Source organism: Pipistrellus hanaki, assembly GCF_964339955.1.
Source record: "Pipistrellus hanaki genome assembly, chromosome: 6".
In the NCBI taxonomy this organism is placed as follows: domain Eukaryota; kingdom Metazoa; phylum Chordata; class Mammalia; order Chiroptera; family Vespertilionidae; genus Pipistrellus; species Pipistrellus hanaki.
Window position 1 is genome coordinate 33,256,661 of NC_140508.1, and position 14,442 is coordinate 33,271,102.

Consider the following 14,442-nt stretch of genomic DNA (forward strand, 5'->3'; position numbering starts at 1 on the left):
TGCCGACTCATCCTGATCCCACAGGTCCGGCCACCACTCCTCCCCCTGGTCCCCGCCCGGGATCCCGCAGGCCTGAGTCACCGAGTCCCCGCGGCGGTGACTCACCGCGCCCTCCCGCCCCGCGACCTGCAGACTCACCCTGAGTCAGGCCGCCGGGGCGCTCCCACTCCCGGGGCTCCGACGGGCGCAGGGGGGCCGGCGAGGCGCCCCCCGCGGAGAGCCAGACCCCCGCGGGCCCCGCGGCGCCCCGCGAGCCGAGCCCAAGTCGGGTTTGGGGACACCAGGATGGGGCCGGACCACCGAGGGGCCGAGGGAGAAAGGGGCCCTGGCCCGGGCCCCCCCTCCCGCCCGCAGGAATGGTACGGCCCGGGCCGAGTGAAAGGTCCGGAGGGGGAGGCGGCCTGCGAGGCCGCGGGTGCGATGGGGCTGCGGGCGGGCGGAGCGCTGGGGAGGGCCGGGCCGGGCCGGGGGGCGCCCGGAGGACCCGCGCCCGGCGGCGGCGAAGGCGCGCAGGGCGGCAGCATCCACTCGGGCTGCATCGCCGCGGTGCACAACGTGCCGCTGAGGGTGCTCATCCGGCCGCTGCCGTCCGTGCTGGACCCGGCCAAGGTGCAGAGCCTGGTGGACACGATCCGGGTGAGGCCCCGGGGGGGGGGGGACACCGGCCGGAGGGAGGGCGCCGGAGGGGGCAGGTCGCCCTGGACGCTAGAGGGGGCTGGTTCCTGGCTCCTTCCGGTCACTGCGTTTGCTGTGTGTCCTTGAGCAACTGGCTGGGCCTCCCTGAGCCTCTGTCTCCTCCTAAAGTAACGATCGCCCACAGGGAGCGCTTTGCAGGGGCCCAGGAGTAGCTTTAAGAGCCTTAGCTTCTTCTTGCCAGCAGAATGCGGTAGATACTTCTGTTGTTCCTTTTACAGATGAGGAAACTGAGGCACGGGAGGATTTTTTTTTTTTTTAAAGCAACTTTTTCAAGGTCAGAGCCTGGTCACCACACTATCTATTTCCTTAAGCAGAGTTATTTCTCCATGAAGCACTTCTGTCCACCCGAGATTATATTATATATTCATTTGAGGGTGTTTTATTGTCTGTCTGTTCCACCTCCTGCAAAGGCCACAAGGGCAGAGACCATTCCCAGCACTAGATGAAGGACTAGTCCCGCAAGCTGTCTGTCACCCTGGGCCTTTCCACAGGCTTTTTACCCTGCCAGGGAAACTCTTCCATCTCCTCCTTATCATTTCTAAGTCCTCCATCTTCCTGTCTCAGGGTCAGTGTCTTCCCTGACAGTCCCTGCTGGGTTAGAGGCCTCCTGTGCGCCCCCAGCCACCTGCATGCCCGCCCGCAGAGTTCTGGTCCCACTGGGTTTGAATGGGCTGTTTAGACACCTGTCTTCCCGTTAGAACCATCTGCTCGGGGAGGGCGAGAGCCAGAGCTGTCTTTGCTCACCATCGGCACTTTCTACGGTGGCTACAATAGCAGAGCGCCAAGAACTTAGTGGCTTAAAGCAATACAGATTTGTTATTCTACAGTGAGAAGTCCAAAATGGGTTTCACTGGGCTAAAATCAAGGTATCAGCAGGGCTGCACTCCTTCCTGGAGGGTCTAGGGGAGAATCCATCTCCTTGCCTTTCCCAGCTTTTTTTTTTTTTTTTTTTTTTAAATATATTTTATTGATCTTTTACAGAGAGGAAGGGAGAGGGATAGAGAGCTAGAAACATCGATGAGAGAGAATCATCAATCAGCTGCCTTTTGCAACCCCCCTACTGGGGATGTGCCCGCAACCAAGGCACATGCCCTTGACCGGAATCGAACCTGGGACCTTTCAATCCGCAGACCAACGCTCTACCACTGAGCCAAACTGGTTCTGGCCTTTCCTAGCTTTTAGAGGCCACCACATTCCCTGGCTCATGGCATCGTTGCTCCATCTTCAAAGCTAGCAATTTCAGACCTCTTCTGCCAGAATAATCTCCCGTGTCAACATCCTTAATTGCATCTGCCAAGACCCTTAGGCCATATCAGGTAACATATTCCCAGGCTCCAGGGATTAGGATGTGGACACCCTGGGGAGCTGTGATTCTGCCCATCCACCCACCATCATGCCACGGCCACCCGGCGTGCCTGCCCCTGGTGAGGGCTCCAGGGCCAGGCAGGCTGTGCTTTGCGCTCCGCATCAGCCTCTCTGCTTTCAGCGGCAGCCCCATCGAGGGTCTTTCTCCCCTTGTACCAATTAGGAACAGTGCTCAGCTGCTCTTTGGAGGAGCTGAGATCCAAATTCAGGTTTGCCTAGATCTAGAGCCCTCGCTTGTAGTTGCTCATAAGTTACTGCTTACTGATCATTTCTGGAATAAAAGGATAAATGAATCCATCAAAGCAGCATAATAAGAGAGAACCCATGGGCCAGTGGCAGGAGGCCTCCCAGGCAGCTCACACTTATTAAAGGGGCCTCCCCAGCCTGCTCTGCCCCCCCCCCCCAGCCCTGCCTCAGGCCTTCCCCTCTTAGAGGACCCCCTGCCCTTCAGCTGGCTGCAGGTCCTTAACAGGAAGTCTACTTGGCTTCTAATCTTTCTCTCCTTCTCACATTCACCCCTTCTGCCAGTTCCCTCAGATCTGCCCCTAAACATGTCCCAAACTTGTCTGCCTCTCCCTTTCCCCTCCACACCCTCACCCAGGGGTCCTGGCCACGTAGCTCAGTTGCTTGGAGCTTTGCCCTGATGTGCCAAGGTTGTGGGTTCACTCCCTGGTCAGGGCACATACAAGAGTTGACCAATGGCCCTAACCAGTTTGGCTCAGTGAATAGAGTGTCGGCCTTAGGATTCAAGGGTCCCAGGTTCGATTCCGGTCAAGGGCATGTACTTTGGTTGTGGGCACATCCCCAGCGGGCGGTGTGCAGGAGGCAGTTGATTGATGTTTCACTCTTATTGATATTTCTGGCTCTCTGTTTTTCTCTCTTCCTCTCTGTAAGAAAATCAATAAAATATATTTAAAAAGAAAAAAAAAGAATTGACCAATGAATGGATAAATGAGATGAATGGAATAGCAAATCTATTTCTCTCTCTCTCTCTCTCTCTCTCTCTCTCTCTCTCTCTCTCTCTTTCTCTCTCTCTCTCTCCTCTCTTTAAAAAATAAAATTCTCCAGGGCTTACCTATTGCTCTTGGAAACAAGCCTGCGTGGTGGCTTCTGCTGATTTTTCTGGCCTCTTCTACTCCTCAGGCCCCCTTGCATTTACTCTGGTCAGCTGGCCGTTCTGCCATTCCTCCATACAGCGACCTTGTTCTGGGCTTTGGCACCTGCTGTTTCCTCTGCCTGGAATGGTCTTCCCTCACATTTTTTACTGAGCGCTTTCCGTGTGCCAAGCATTGTTCGGAGTGCTTTATGTTAACCCATGTAACCCACCAGCTCTGTGAGATGAGTATGTTTTCTTCATCTCCGTTTGATAGGCAGGGCAACTTAGGTACAAAGAGAGTAGAGTCCAAGGTCATATAGCAGATAAGTAGGAGAGCTGAGATTTGAACCTGGAAATCAGGCTCTTCTAGGGGTCTTCAAACTACGGCCCGCGGGCTACATGCGGCCCGCAGAGGAGTCTGATCCGGCCCGCCAGGTTTTTTGGGCAGTGAGCGCAGCCGAGGTGTTACAGTAGGAATTAGTAGTTCATATAGTCCGGCCCTCCAGCTCTCTGGTGGTTCCTCAAACTTTTTAAAATGGTGGCCAGATCACGGAACCACCTCAAACTTTTTAAAGTGGTGGCCAGATCACGGTCCCTCAGTTCTCTGCTCCATTGTCACCTCAGAGAGGCCTTGTGGGCCCCCACCCCTGTCATGTCCACCTGTATGACTGCGTTCATAGCATTTATCCCTCTAACACGCCTTCATTTCAGCTGTCCCAGGAGACAGACCCATGAAGGCAAGTGCTGTGTCCGTCTCTCTCCGCTGTACCTTATTCCCATAGTCTAGAACAGTGTCACGTAGATACATAATGTGTTTGTATGTACATGAAGGTATATATGCATGTGGTGTGTTGATAAAATGTTTAACAACCAGGTTTCTAGGGAGGAAAAACCCTGATTTGTAGTATCTGCCCATTTCCCTGGTGTAAATACTCTCACCATGGCTGAATTTCAAGTTACTAAGGTGATGTCAACCAACACACAAACTTCCTGCATGTTTGACAGCTTCTCACAAGCTAGCATCAACCTATAGGAACTCATCCTATAGGAACTCAACACAGGTCAACGAAGTCTGCCTTGTGTGCGGTCAGTCATTGTTCCATGTTCATTCGCCCCGCGCCCCTTTCTCTCCAGGAGGACCCGGACAGCGTGCCCCCCATCGATGTCCTCTGGATCAAAGGAGCCCAGGGCGGTGACTACTTCTACTCCTTCGGGGGCTGCCACCGTTACGCAGCGTACCAGCAGCTACAGCGAGAGACCATCCCCGCCAAGCTTGTCCAGTCCACCATCTCGGACCTGAGGGTGTATCTGGGTTCTTCCACGCCGGAGTTGCAATAGCAGGCTCTTTCGTGCCTGCCACACGCCTGGAAGCCCAGAGGAAGAGATCCCGGTTTCCGGTGGGCGGGGCTGCCAGAAGGTGTAGCAGGGGAGCATTCTCTCTGTGCCGGGAGGGAGGAGGGTCAGACTCTAAGCACCCTCTTTGCTAGCTACAAGACCTTGGACTTGCTCCTGAGTGGCATGGGTCCCACCGCTGTGAACATGGGTCATGTCTTCGCTTCTGAGGTATTATTAAGAGGATGGAATAAGAAAGGAGATGGGCTTGGAGAACCACATGGGGCTGGCTCCACATCCCCAAGGACAAGGGTCCTTCTGCATTTTTGTCTTTGTCTGTCCCATTATGTGGAATACAGTTAGCTGGCAGTAAAGGAAAACCTAGGTTAACAAAGCAATGCTTGTTTTTCCACATAGCATCGATTTTGGAGGCAGATGACGAACGGTATTGCTTTAACAACTCGGCGAAGGTAGGCCACACATCTCGGTGGTGCTTTCAGTCTTTCCCTCATTGCTTGTGACTTCATGGTCCACAGGATGGCTGCTTTACCTCTAGGAATCATGGGTATATTCAAGGAGGAGAGTAGTGGGGGAGAAGGAAGGGCTGAGCCAGCTGGGCCTGTCAACTTCTATCCTAAAGTCAGACCTTGTTCAGAGGCCTTTGTCCTGCTCTCTGCCCTGTATAGTTCCACTTAGGTCTCCTGGGCCCAAACTAGCTACTGTTGCTACCCCAAGATGCAAAGGAAGCTAAGACAGCAGGAAACAGAATTGTCACAATTGAGTACACCAACCATGTCCCATCTCCTGCGACTGGCACACTGCCTCCTGAAGCAGAATCGGAATCCCACTACAAAGAAAGAAGTGAGTAACTGTATCAGCTAGTCTTTGCTGTGTAGCATACCATCCCCAAACTTAGCAGCTAAAGACAAGTCGTTTACTTACCCACAATTCTGTGGGTTGGCAGTTTGGACTGGTGTAATCTGGACAGTTCTGACGTCGCCTAGGGTCATTCCCAGGGTTGTTTGCCATCAGCTGTCATCTCAGATGGATCAAGGATAATCTAACTCACTTGTCTCTCAGTTGGCAAGCTGCTGGCTGGGTGGCTAGTTCTCCTCTATGTGGCCTCTCCAGCAAGCTAGCTCAAGCTTAATCACCTGACGGCCTCAGGATTCCAAGAGAATGGGAACAGAAGCTGGGAGGCCTCTTGAGTTCTCTGCCCAGAATGGGTATATCTGCTAAGTTTTTTTGGTCAGAACAAATCATAAGGCTAGCCCAGGTTCAAGGCGTGGGGAAACCAACTATTCCTCTTAGAGAAAATGAAAATAATTTGTGGAGTTTTTCATCTCTCACAAATTATTTGCATAGGCAAAGAGCACTGTTTCTCTCTCCCTCTCTTGCACACGGCACCTCTGCCCTGGCTGAAGTCACTAAGACATTGTCCTGGGCCTTAAATTTCAGGGAAGAGGTGATAAGACAGGGTGGATTTCTCCCAGGGTGGGGCTCACTCTGCTAGGGACATTTCATTTTCTGTGCTGGTGGGATGGGGTAGGTCAGGTGGGACATTGCAGAGGGGCTCCTGGGGGGATGGGAAGACAGAGGAAGGGTGGAGAGTGAGGCAGGTCTTGCTCTCCCTGCCTGCCTTAGGGAGCTGGTTTGGGCCAACAGATCTTGGTCACTTGGCATTTTCGAGTCTCAGTTTCCCAAGCCCAGTAATGAAGGCAACAGCTTTCCCACCCATCCCTGTCCTAGGGAAGGATACAAAGGTGAGCAATAAAATTTAAAAAGAATGTAGTCCTAAGTGCAGTGTGACAGCCTGGATTGAATCTTGGAACAACAACAACAGAAAAGGACATCAGTGGAAACCCTGGAACTCTAAACAAGGTCTGGATGTTAGTTCATAGTAACACGCCAATGTCGATCTCTTCTCTGTGACAAGTTAGTGCCGTGTGAGATGTTGACGCTGGGGTTGGCTGGGAATGCTCAGTTCTTTCTTGGCAACTTCTCTGTAAATCGAAAATCATTCCGAAATAAAAGTTTATTTAATAAAAAGAGGAGTGAATTCCTTTAAGCCAGTAGTTCAGTTCTCAAACTGGTTTGTTAAAACAGAGTTTTTAATTCAGTAGGTCTGGGGTGGGACCTGGGAGTATGCTTTTCCAACAAGTTCCCAGGTGCTGCTGCTGCAGCTGTTCAGGGACCACAAGCTGGGAATCACTGATCTTGGGACACCCCCTGTACCCCGACTGGGGGATCTGTGTTCTAGGACCAGCTTGTGCACACACTTCACTGTGAGATCGGACAAGTCCTTCCCCGGGGCTTTTTCCAAGCTGTCAAATGGACTGCCTACCCCTAAGGTTGGTAGCAAGGATCAGGAATCTATGGATATGATTTGTAGGTAATGCTGCCATGAGGTGCCACCATGTCACGTGAGGAATGAATGATCTTCGCTCATTGACTAGAGTGACAGAATGGCTGCCCCTTCCTGAAAGGGCTTTTTCTTCTGGCAGATAAGATTCAAGCAGGCAACGCTAGGGGCCCTGCCAGGCACTGTTTGGGGAGAGCTGAACAGACTTGGAGTGGACGGAGTTGGTCAAATTCTGAAGGAAGAGGAGGTAGTTGGTCAATTTTGAAGGGTGAAACCTAGTTGCTCAGTGGAGAGAACTGCACTTCCCTCTTGCGCCAGCAGGTGGCGATGCTTTCCGGCCTGACGGAGCCAGCCAGGCCTCCAGCCGGCAGAACTATGGGAATGGGGTGGGTGGAAGGGCCTGGCTGAGAGGAGGCCCAGGGAAGCAGGGGTTCAGGCATGAGTAGAAGACTCAGCTGGGAGTCTGTAGTTCTCCATTGTCCTTATTCTGACCGCTCTTTGCCTTGTGTCCTTGCACACATCACGATGTCTGGGGATGCTGAGCCAGCTGGTCTCAAGCTCAGCAAGGGTGACACCTCCTCCAGGAAGCTTCCTGTTCTCTAGGCTGAGCTACGTGTCTCTTCTGGGCTCCCCTGATCCAACAGTGTGTCCTCTCCCCAGACAAACCACTGCCCCCAGGAACGTGGGTTCAGTGAAAGGCAATGTGGAGGGACCCGTTAGTCCCCTCCCTGCCCTGGAGCCACCCCTCTTCCCGGTGGTAGATTTAAACGCTTTTTAAACATCTTACAAGCTATTTGTGAGTATATTCACCTTTAAATCATTGGGATGTTAAAATGCTGAGTGATCAAATATTTAAATATTGGAGGGAATCTGAAGTCCACCATGAGGCCTAGTGTTGGTTGCATTCTAGGCAGTACTTCTTAGTCTTTTTAGAAGAAGTCATGAAGACAGTTGGGAATACTTGGAAAGCTATGAGCCCTTTCTCCAGGAACACACACACACAAATACTTGGGGCAATTTCTGGGGCTCCCTGGACTTGATGGCCTCGCCTTCTCCTCCCCCACCCAGGGGACCCAATAGCAGTGTTTGAAGCCTAATCATCTCATGATATGGATGGGAACGCGGAGGCACAGCTGATGGGGAGTGAGTGAATTAACACACGGCACCTGGTTTTACGGGAGGTGGGGGAGAGTGTTCAGACTCAGCTCTGTCTTCAGTCAGAAAAAAAAAAAAAAAATCAGGATGCAGGGAAAGGGGTTTTAACCCTGCTCTACCCTGGAACAGCCCCCCACCCACACACACCATGGTCTTCAAGGAATCCCAGGACACAGGGCTGATAGCTCTCAGCTCCTGCAAAAGGCATCCCACGTCTGGCATCCGGGGTCAAAGCAGGGACCAGGAAGCCCGTGATTCCGCTGGGCTTGGCTCAGGGACTGTGTGCTACAGACCACGTTTGCTTCCTGAGTCAGACCCAGTCCTGCCTGTGGCACTTCCATGGAGCAGGAAGGCAGGGAGTGCTCGTTACTGAGTCTCATCACTATCACCATCACCATCATCACCACCACCATCATCATCACCACCACCACCACCACCACCATCACCACCACCACCACCACTACCATCACCACCACCACCATCACCACCACCACCACCACTACCATCATCATCACCATCATCACCACCATCATCACCACCATCACAATCATCATCACCACCATCATCATCACCACCACCACCACCACCACCACCATCATCACCACCATCACCATCACCATCATCATCACCACCATCATCATCACCACCACCACCACCATCACCATCATCATCACCATCATCACCACCACCACCATCACCATCATTATTACCACCATCATCATCACCACCACCACCACCACCACCACTACCGTCATCATCACCATCATCACCACCACCACCATCACCATCATTATTACCACCATCATCATCACCACCACCACCACCATCACCATCATCATCACCATCATCACCATCACCACCATCATCATCATTATTACCACCACCATCACCACCACCACCACCATCATCATCACCATCATCACCACCACCACCACCACCATCATCATCACCACCACCATCATCACCACCACCACCACCACCACCATCACCACCACCACCACCACCACTACCATCACCATCATCATCACCATCATCACCACCACCACCATCACCATCATCATTACCATCATCACCACCACCACCACCACCATCACCATCATCATCACCATCATCACCACCACCACCATCACCATCACCATCACCATCATCACCACCACCACCATCACCATCATCATCACCATCATCACCATCACCACCATCACCATCATCACCATCATTACCATCATCATCATCATCACCATCATCCTCATCATCACCATCATTGTCATCATCACCATCATCATCACTATCACCACCACCATCATCATCGTCATCACCATTATAAGGTTCTCCCTCCTCCCAACTGGTGGGCGGAGTTATGACATTACTGGCATCTGTCACAGAGACATCTCCAAAACATTGAGCCATCAATCAGCACGTGCCAAAGTGTCCTGGAGCCCACCCCTTCCTGTTCTGCCCTGGGTCCAACCCTCTCCTGTTCCTCCCCTTAAAAAGACCCCCAGACCACCGAAACCGGTTTGGCTCAATGGATACAGCGTCGACTTGGGGACTGAAGGGTCCCGGGTTCAATTCCGGTCAAGGGCATGTACCTTGGTTGCGGGCATATCCCCAGTAGGGGGTGTGTAAGAGGCAGCTGATCGATGACTCTCATCGATGTTTCTAACTCTCTATCTCTCTCCCTTCCTCTCTGTAAAAAATCAATAAAATATATATATTAAAAAGAAGACCCCCAGACCAGCTACGTGCTGCTGATCCTCCATGTCCAGGTGGCAGCCCGGCTGGGTCCATCCCCCTTCCCAACTCCTTCAATTCTGATTTCTCTACCTCAGTAATGAGTCCCGCTCATTACTGGGGAATAAACTTTACTTTAAAACTCGTTGGTGGTCAGTTTCCTGCGCCTCAAACCTTACAACCATCATCCTCATCATCACCATCATCGTCGTCATCACCATCATCATCACCATCACCACCATCATCACCATCATCATCATCACCACCACCACCATCATCACCATCATCACCACCACCACCATCATCATCACCATCATCACCACCATCATCATCATCACCACCATCATCACCATCATCGTCATCACTATCACCATCACCATCACCATCACCATCACCATCACCATCATCATCTCATTACCACCATCACCATCACCACCACCATCATCACCATCACCATCGCTCCATCCTTGACTCCACAGTCTTGAGAGGTGGACAGGGCAGAAGCGACCTTTCCTGCGGGACAGACGGTAAACCGCGGCCTCCAGCGGAGCGGCGAGCGGCCTGCGGCGGAGCCCCGGGAGAGCAGCCTGTTCCTGGGCCGCACACGCCGCCCGCCCCGCCCGCCCGCGGCCCTCCCCGGCCTGACCCCGGCGCCGCCTGACGGATGACCTCAGCTGCCGCCAATCCATTGGTTCCAGCTCCGGGGGGAGCGAGAACAAAGCGCGCTTTGTGGCGGGCCGTCCCCTCGCCCGGCGCGTCCGCCGCCGGGACCCCCTCCGGAACTCGGGGCGACGCCCCCGCCGACAGCCGACAGCCGTGTAATGTCTTCCAGGCCGCGCTCCTTCCCAGCCGCAGCTCCTTCCAGAGCTCCGGGCCGCCCAGTCCCCGGGCCCCCCAGGCGGCGGGATGGGGCGCCCCGCGGGAGGCTGTGCGGCTGCGGGGGGAGCGAGCGCGCAGGGGGAATCCGAGCTCCGGTCCGAGGGGAGCCGGGCAGGTGCGGCCACCTGACAGCCGGGAGCTCAGCTGAGGCTCAGCCGGGGCTGCCGCAGGTGGAGGGCACTGTCACTGCTGGCGTCCCGGTTGTCTTGGCTGTGACCGTGGCGGCCAGGGTGTGGTGCGGTGGAAGCCAGGGGGACGGTCTCTGAGCAGACCCGGGTTTGAGTCTGGGCTTTGCCACCTGCTGGCTGTGGGCCTTGGCGAGCGCCTCTGGGAACCACAGCCATGAAACCAGCGTTTCCTGAGCACCTGCTGCGCAGACACTAAGTGCTTGCAGGTGAGCTCCTCAGGCCTCCGGGCCTCAGGGGCGGGCGCTGGCATTTCACAGAGGAGGACGAGGCTCCAGGGCCCTGAGCACAGCCCTCCTCTCTGGGCCTGTAAGACAGACCCCAGCACAGTCACTTCCTGCAGCCTAGTCGCTCTCATTCGTCTCACATCTTTCCGGAGGAGGACACAGGGGCCGGGAGCGGTCCCCGGCTTGCCCAGGGCACCCAGCGTGGCTCTGCACCTCTGCACCCAGGGCCCTCTGTCTTTTGAGGACTCTCTGAGGCTCCTGTGGCCATGGCTCCCATCAGGCTTCTAGGGGAGAGAGGAGGAGGAAGAGGAAGAGGAGGAGGAGGAGGAGGAGGAGGAGGAGGAGGAAGAGGAGGAGGAGGAGGAAGCGGCTCAGCCTGCGGCTGGAAACCTTTCCCCTGAGAGGGATGCTTCCCCTCCTGTTGTGCCTGTTAGGGGTGATGGGTGAGGGCAGGAGGAGAGAGAAGCCATGCCCAGAGAGGGGACTGAGGGGCCACAGAGAGGGCTGGGCAGGGCTGGGAGTGTCTGCCACCCCACTCCACCCTCCACATGCCCACACACTTCCCTGGATGTTTGCTTTATAAATTGCTACCGAGCATCTCCTGTGTGCCAGGCCCGGTACCAGACAGGGGGGCTATCAGAGTACAAAGCAGCTATAACACTCCTATCCTCTTGACATTCACTAAGGCAGGGGTCCTCAAACTTTTTAAAGTGGGGGCCAGATCACGGTCCCTCAGAGAGCTGGAGGGCCGGACTATATGAACTACTAATTCCTACTGTAACACCTCGGCTGCGCTCACTGCCCAAAAAACCTGGCGGGCCGGATCAGACTCCTCTGCGGGCCGCATGTGGCCCGTGGGCCGTAGTTTGAAGACCCCTGCACTAAGGGGTGAGAGGCAGGAAACACACACGTCCAAAATGCGTATAAAATGTAAAGTATGATATCCCGTAATGGGTGCTATAAGGGAAAGAGAGAGAATGAGACAGGAAATACCAATTTCATTAAGGTGGTCGGGCCTCTCTGAGGGGAAAGCATTGATATGAGCAGAGAGGAAAGAAGCCGCTTGGGTTTTAGAAGGGAGTGTGTTTCGAGCAGAAGGAACAGCGCATGCAAAAGCCCGGAGGTGGGCGCCTGCTTGGCGCGTCCAGGAAACAGCAGAGGTCCGTGTGGTGGGGCAGCCTGGATAGGACAAGGGCCGGGCTGGCGGGTGACGAGGCAGGAGAGGCGGGCCCGTCAGCTTGGGGGGGTGGGGGGCCTTGAAGGTGGTGAGGAGCTTGCCTTTTCCTCCGACTGACCTGGGAATGTGAGGCTGCTGGGCGGAGAGGGACAGGCAGGGTGAAGGAGGAGGCTGCCACGGTCACCAAGGCGCAGGTGACAGTTGGTACACTGGACCAGAGTGGAGACACGTGACCAGAATCCAGATGTAATCGGAAGAGGGAGCTCCCGAATTTTCCAGTGGATGGAACTGGATCTGAGGGATGACAGAAAGGGTAGACCCCAACGACCCCCAGCTTCGGGAGTCCACCAGACCCTTCACAGGAGGGCCCCAGGGCCCCCAGAGCACAGTGAGATAGTGAGCTTAGAAAAAACATCCTAAGCCAAAACCGGTTTGGCTCAGTGGATAGAGCGTGGGCCCGTGGACTGAAAGGTCCCGGGTTCGATTCCGGTCAGGGGCATGTACGCTGGTTGCGGGCACATCCCCGGTAGGGGGTGTGCAAGAGGCAGCTGGTCGATGTTTCTCTCTCATCGACGTTTCTAGCTCTCTATCTCTCTCCCTTCCTCTCTGTAAAAAATCAATAAAATATATTTAAAAAAGAAAAAAAAAAAACTTCCTAAAAGTCCCCTCAAGAGCCTCCTTCACAATGTGGGCCACTTTTGGGGATAGAAGGGCGTGGAATCAACCTCAGGGACCAGGGATTTTGCATCATTAAATCCATCTGCTTTCGTTTTGCTTAAATTAAGAAATGTGAAAGGAAACTTGAGATAGCCAGCCTACGTGGAAAGTCAGGATCAGGTGGCATAAGTAAATGTAGCTGTTAATATAACAGCGTAAACATGAAACTGTTCCTCACAGCCTCCGGGTCTGGCTCCGGGGGCTCTCTTGGTAGCAAATGTTTGAGAAGCCCACCCCCTCCAACCCAGGACTCTCCTGGCAGGAGTCAGGATCGTCTTGTTCTCTGTGTCCTCACCCTTTCTTCATTTTATTTAAGAAACACAAAGCATTTATGATAGTATTTTTAAATATATTTTATTGATTGTTTTTACAGAGAGAAAGGGAGAGGGATAGTTAGAAACATTGATGAGAGAGAAACATTGATCAGCTGCCTCCAGCAACACCCCCTACTGGGGATGTGCCCACAACCAAGGTACATGCTCTTGATCGGAATCGAACCTGGGACCCTTGAGTCCGCAGGCTGATGCTCTATCCACTGAGCCAAACCTGTTAGGGTTTATGATAGTATTTAAACGCTTTCCAAATATAAAGTCATTGGATGCTCACAACAACCCCATGAGGTTATTATCCCCACTTTGCAGATGAGGAGACTGAGACTCAGAGCGATGGAGTCCCTTGCCCATGGTCACACAGCAGGGATGAGGCAGAACCAAGATTTAAACAGTCAGGCATATCATCGAAGGCCTATCGCTTTCACTTGGGAAGTGCCAAACTATTGGGACGAGAAGGGCCTTCGGTAAGTATTTACTGAGTTTCTACTGAAGTGTAAGTAATAGCAAACCCCCCCTTGCTTAAGGATCAAGTTTTAGAAAACCAATTCCAGGCTCCTCCTCATCAATGCCCTGACTGGCCTGCCCTTCCCCAGCTCCTCCCACTCCAGCCAGGCTGGTTGCCTCTCAGATCCCAAGTGCTCTCTGACCTCAGGGCCTTTGCACGGGCTCTTGCCTCTGCTAGAATGCCTTCTTCTGGTTCTTCTGGCTCCTTCTCATTCTCCAGGGCTCAGCTCAGTGTCAGTTCCTTAGGCTTCTCCTGCTTCCTCGTCCCTCCCATGGTCTTCCCACTCTTCTTACCCTGTTTTTTCCTTTGTGGCATATAACTGTATTTTTTTAAAAATGTGTTTTATCAATTTTAGAGAGGAAGGGAGAGGGAGAGAGAGATGAAACATCAATGATGAGAATCATTGATCAGCTGCCTCCTGCACTCCACCCCCAACCCTTTACTAGGGATTGAGCCTGAACCCCAGGCATGTGCCCTTGACCAGAATCAAAATCAGAGCCCTCCAGTTCACAGGCCGATGCTCTATCCACTGAGCCAAACTGGCTAGGCCATAACTGGATTCCTCATTTGCCTGTATACTTGTTCTTTGTCCTGCTCTGTGTATGACGTGAGCTCTGTGTATGCAGAGCTTGGCGGACAGAGCAGCTAGGTATCGGGGATGAAGCACCCACAGAAGGCAGACT

At 53.6% G+C, this 14,442-nt stretch overlaps 1 protein-coding gene across 1 annotated transcript; it reads left to right on the top strand.

The window, feature by feature from the left end:
* Window positions 1–383: 383 nt before the first annotated feature.
* Window positions 384–6,564, top strand: SRXN1 (sulfiredoxin 1). The gene is made up of 2 exons (XM_084887954.1): window positions 384–636; window positions 4,292–6,564. The coding sequence occupies exons 1-2, from the start codon at window positions 421–423 to the stop codon at window positions 4,493–4,495; spliced, it is 420 nt and encodes a 139-aa protein (XP_084744080.1). The 5' UTR covers window positions 384–420; the 3' UTR covers window positions 4,496–6,564.
* Window positions 6,565–14,442: the final 7,878 nt, after the last annotated feature.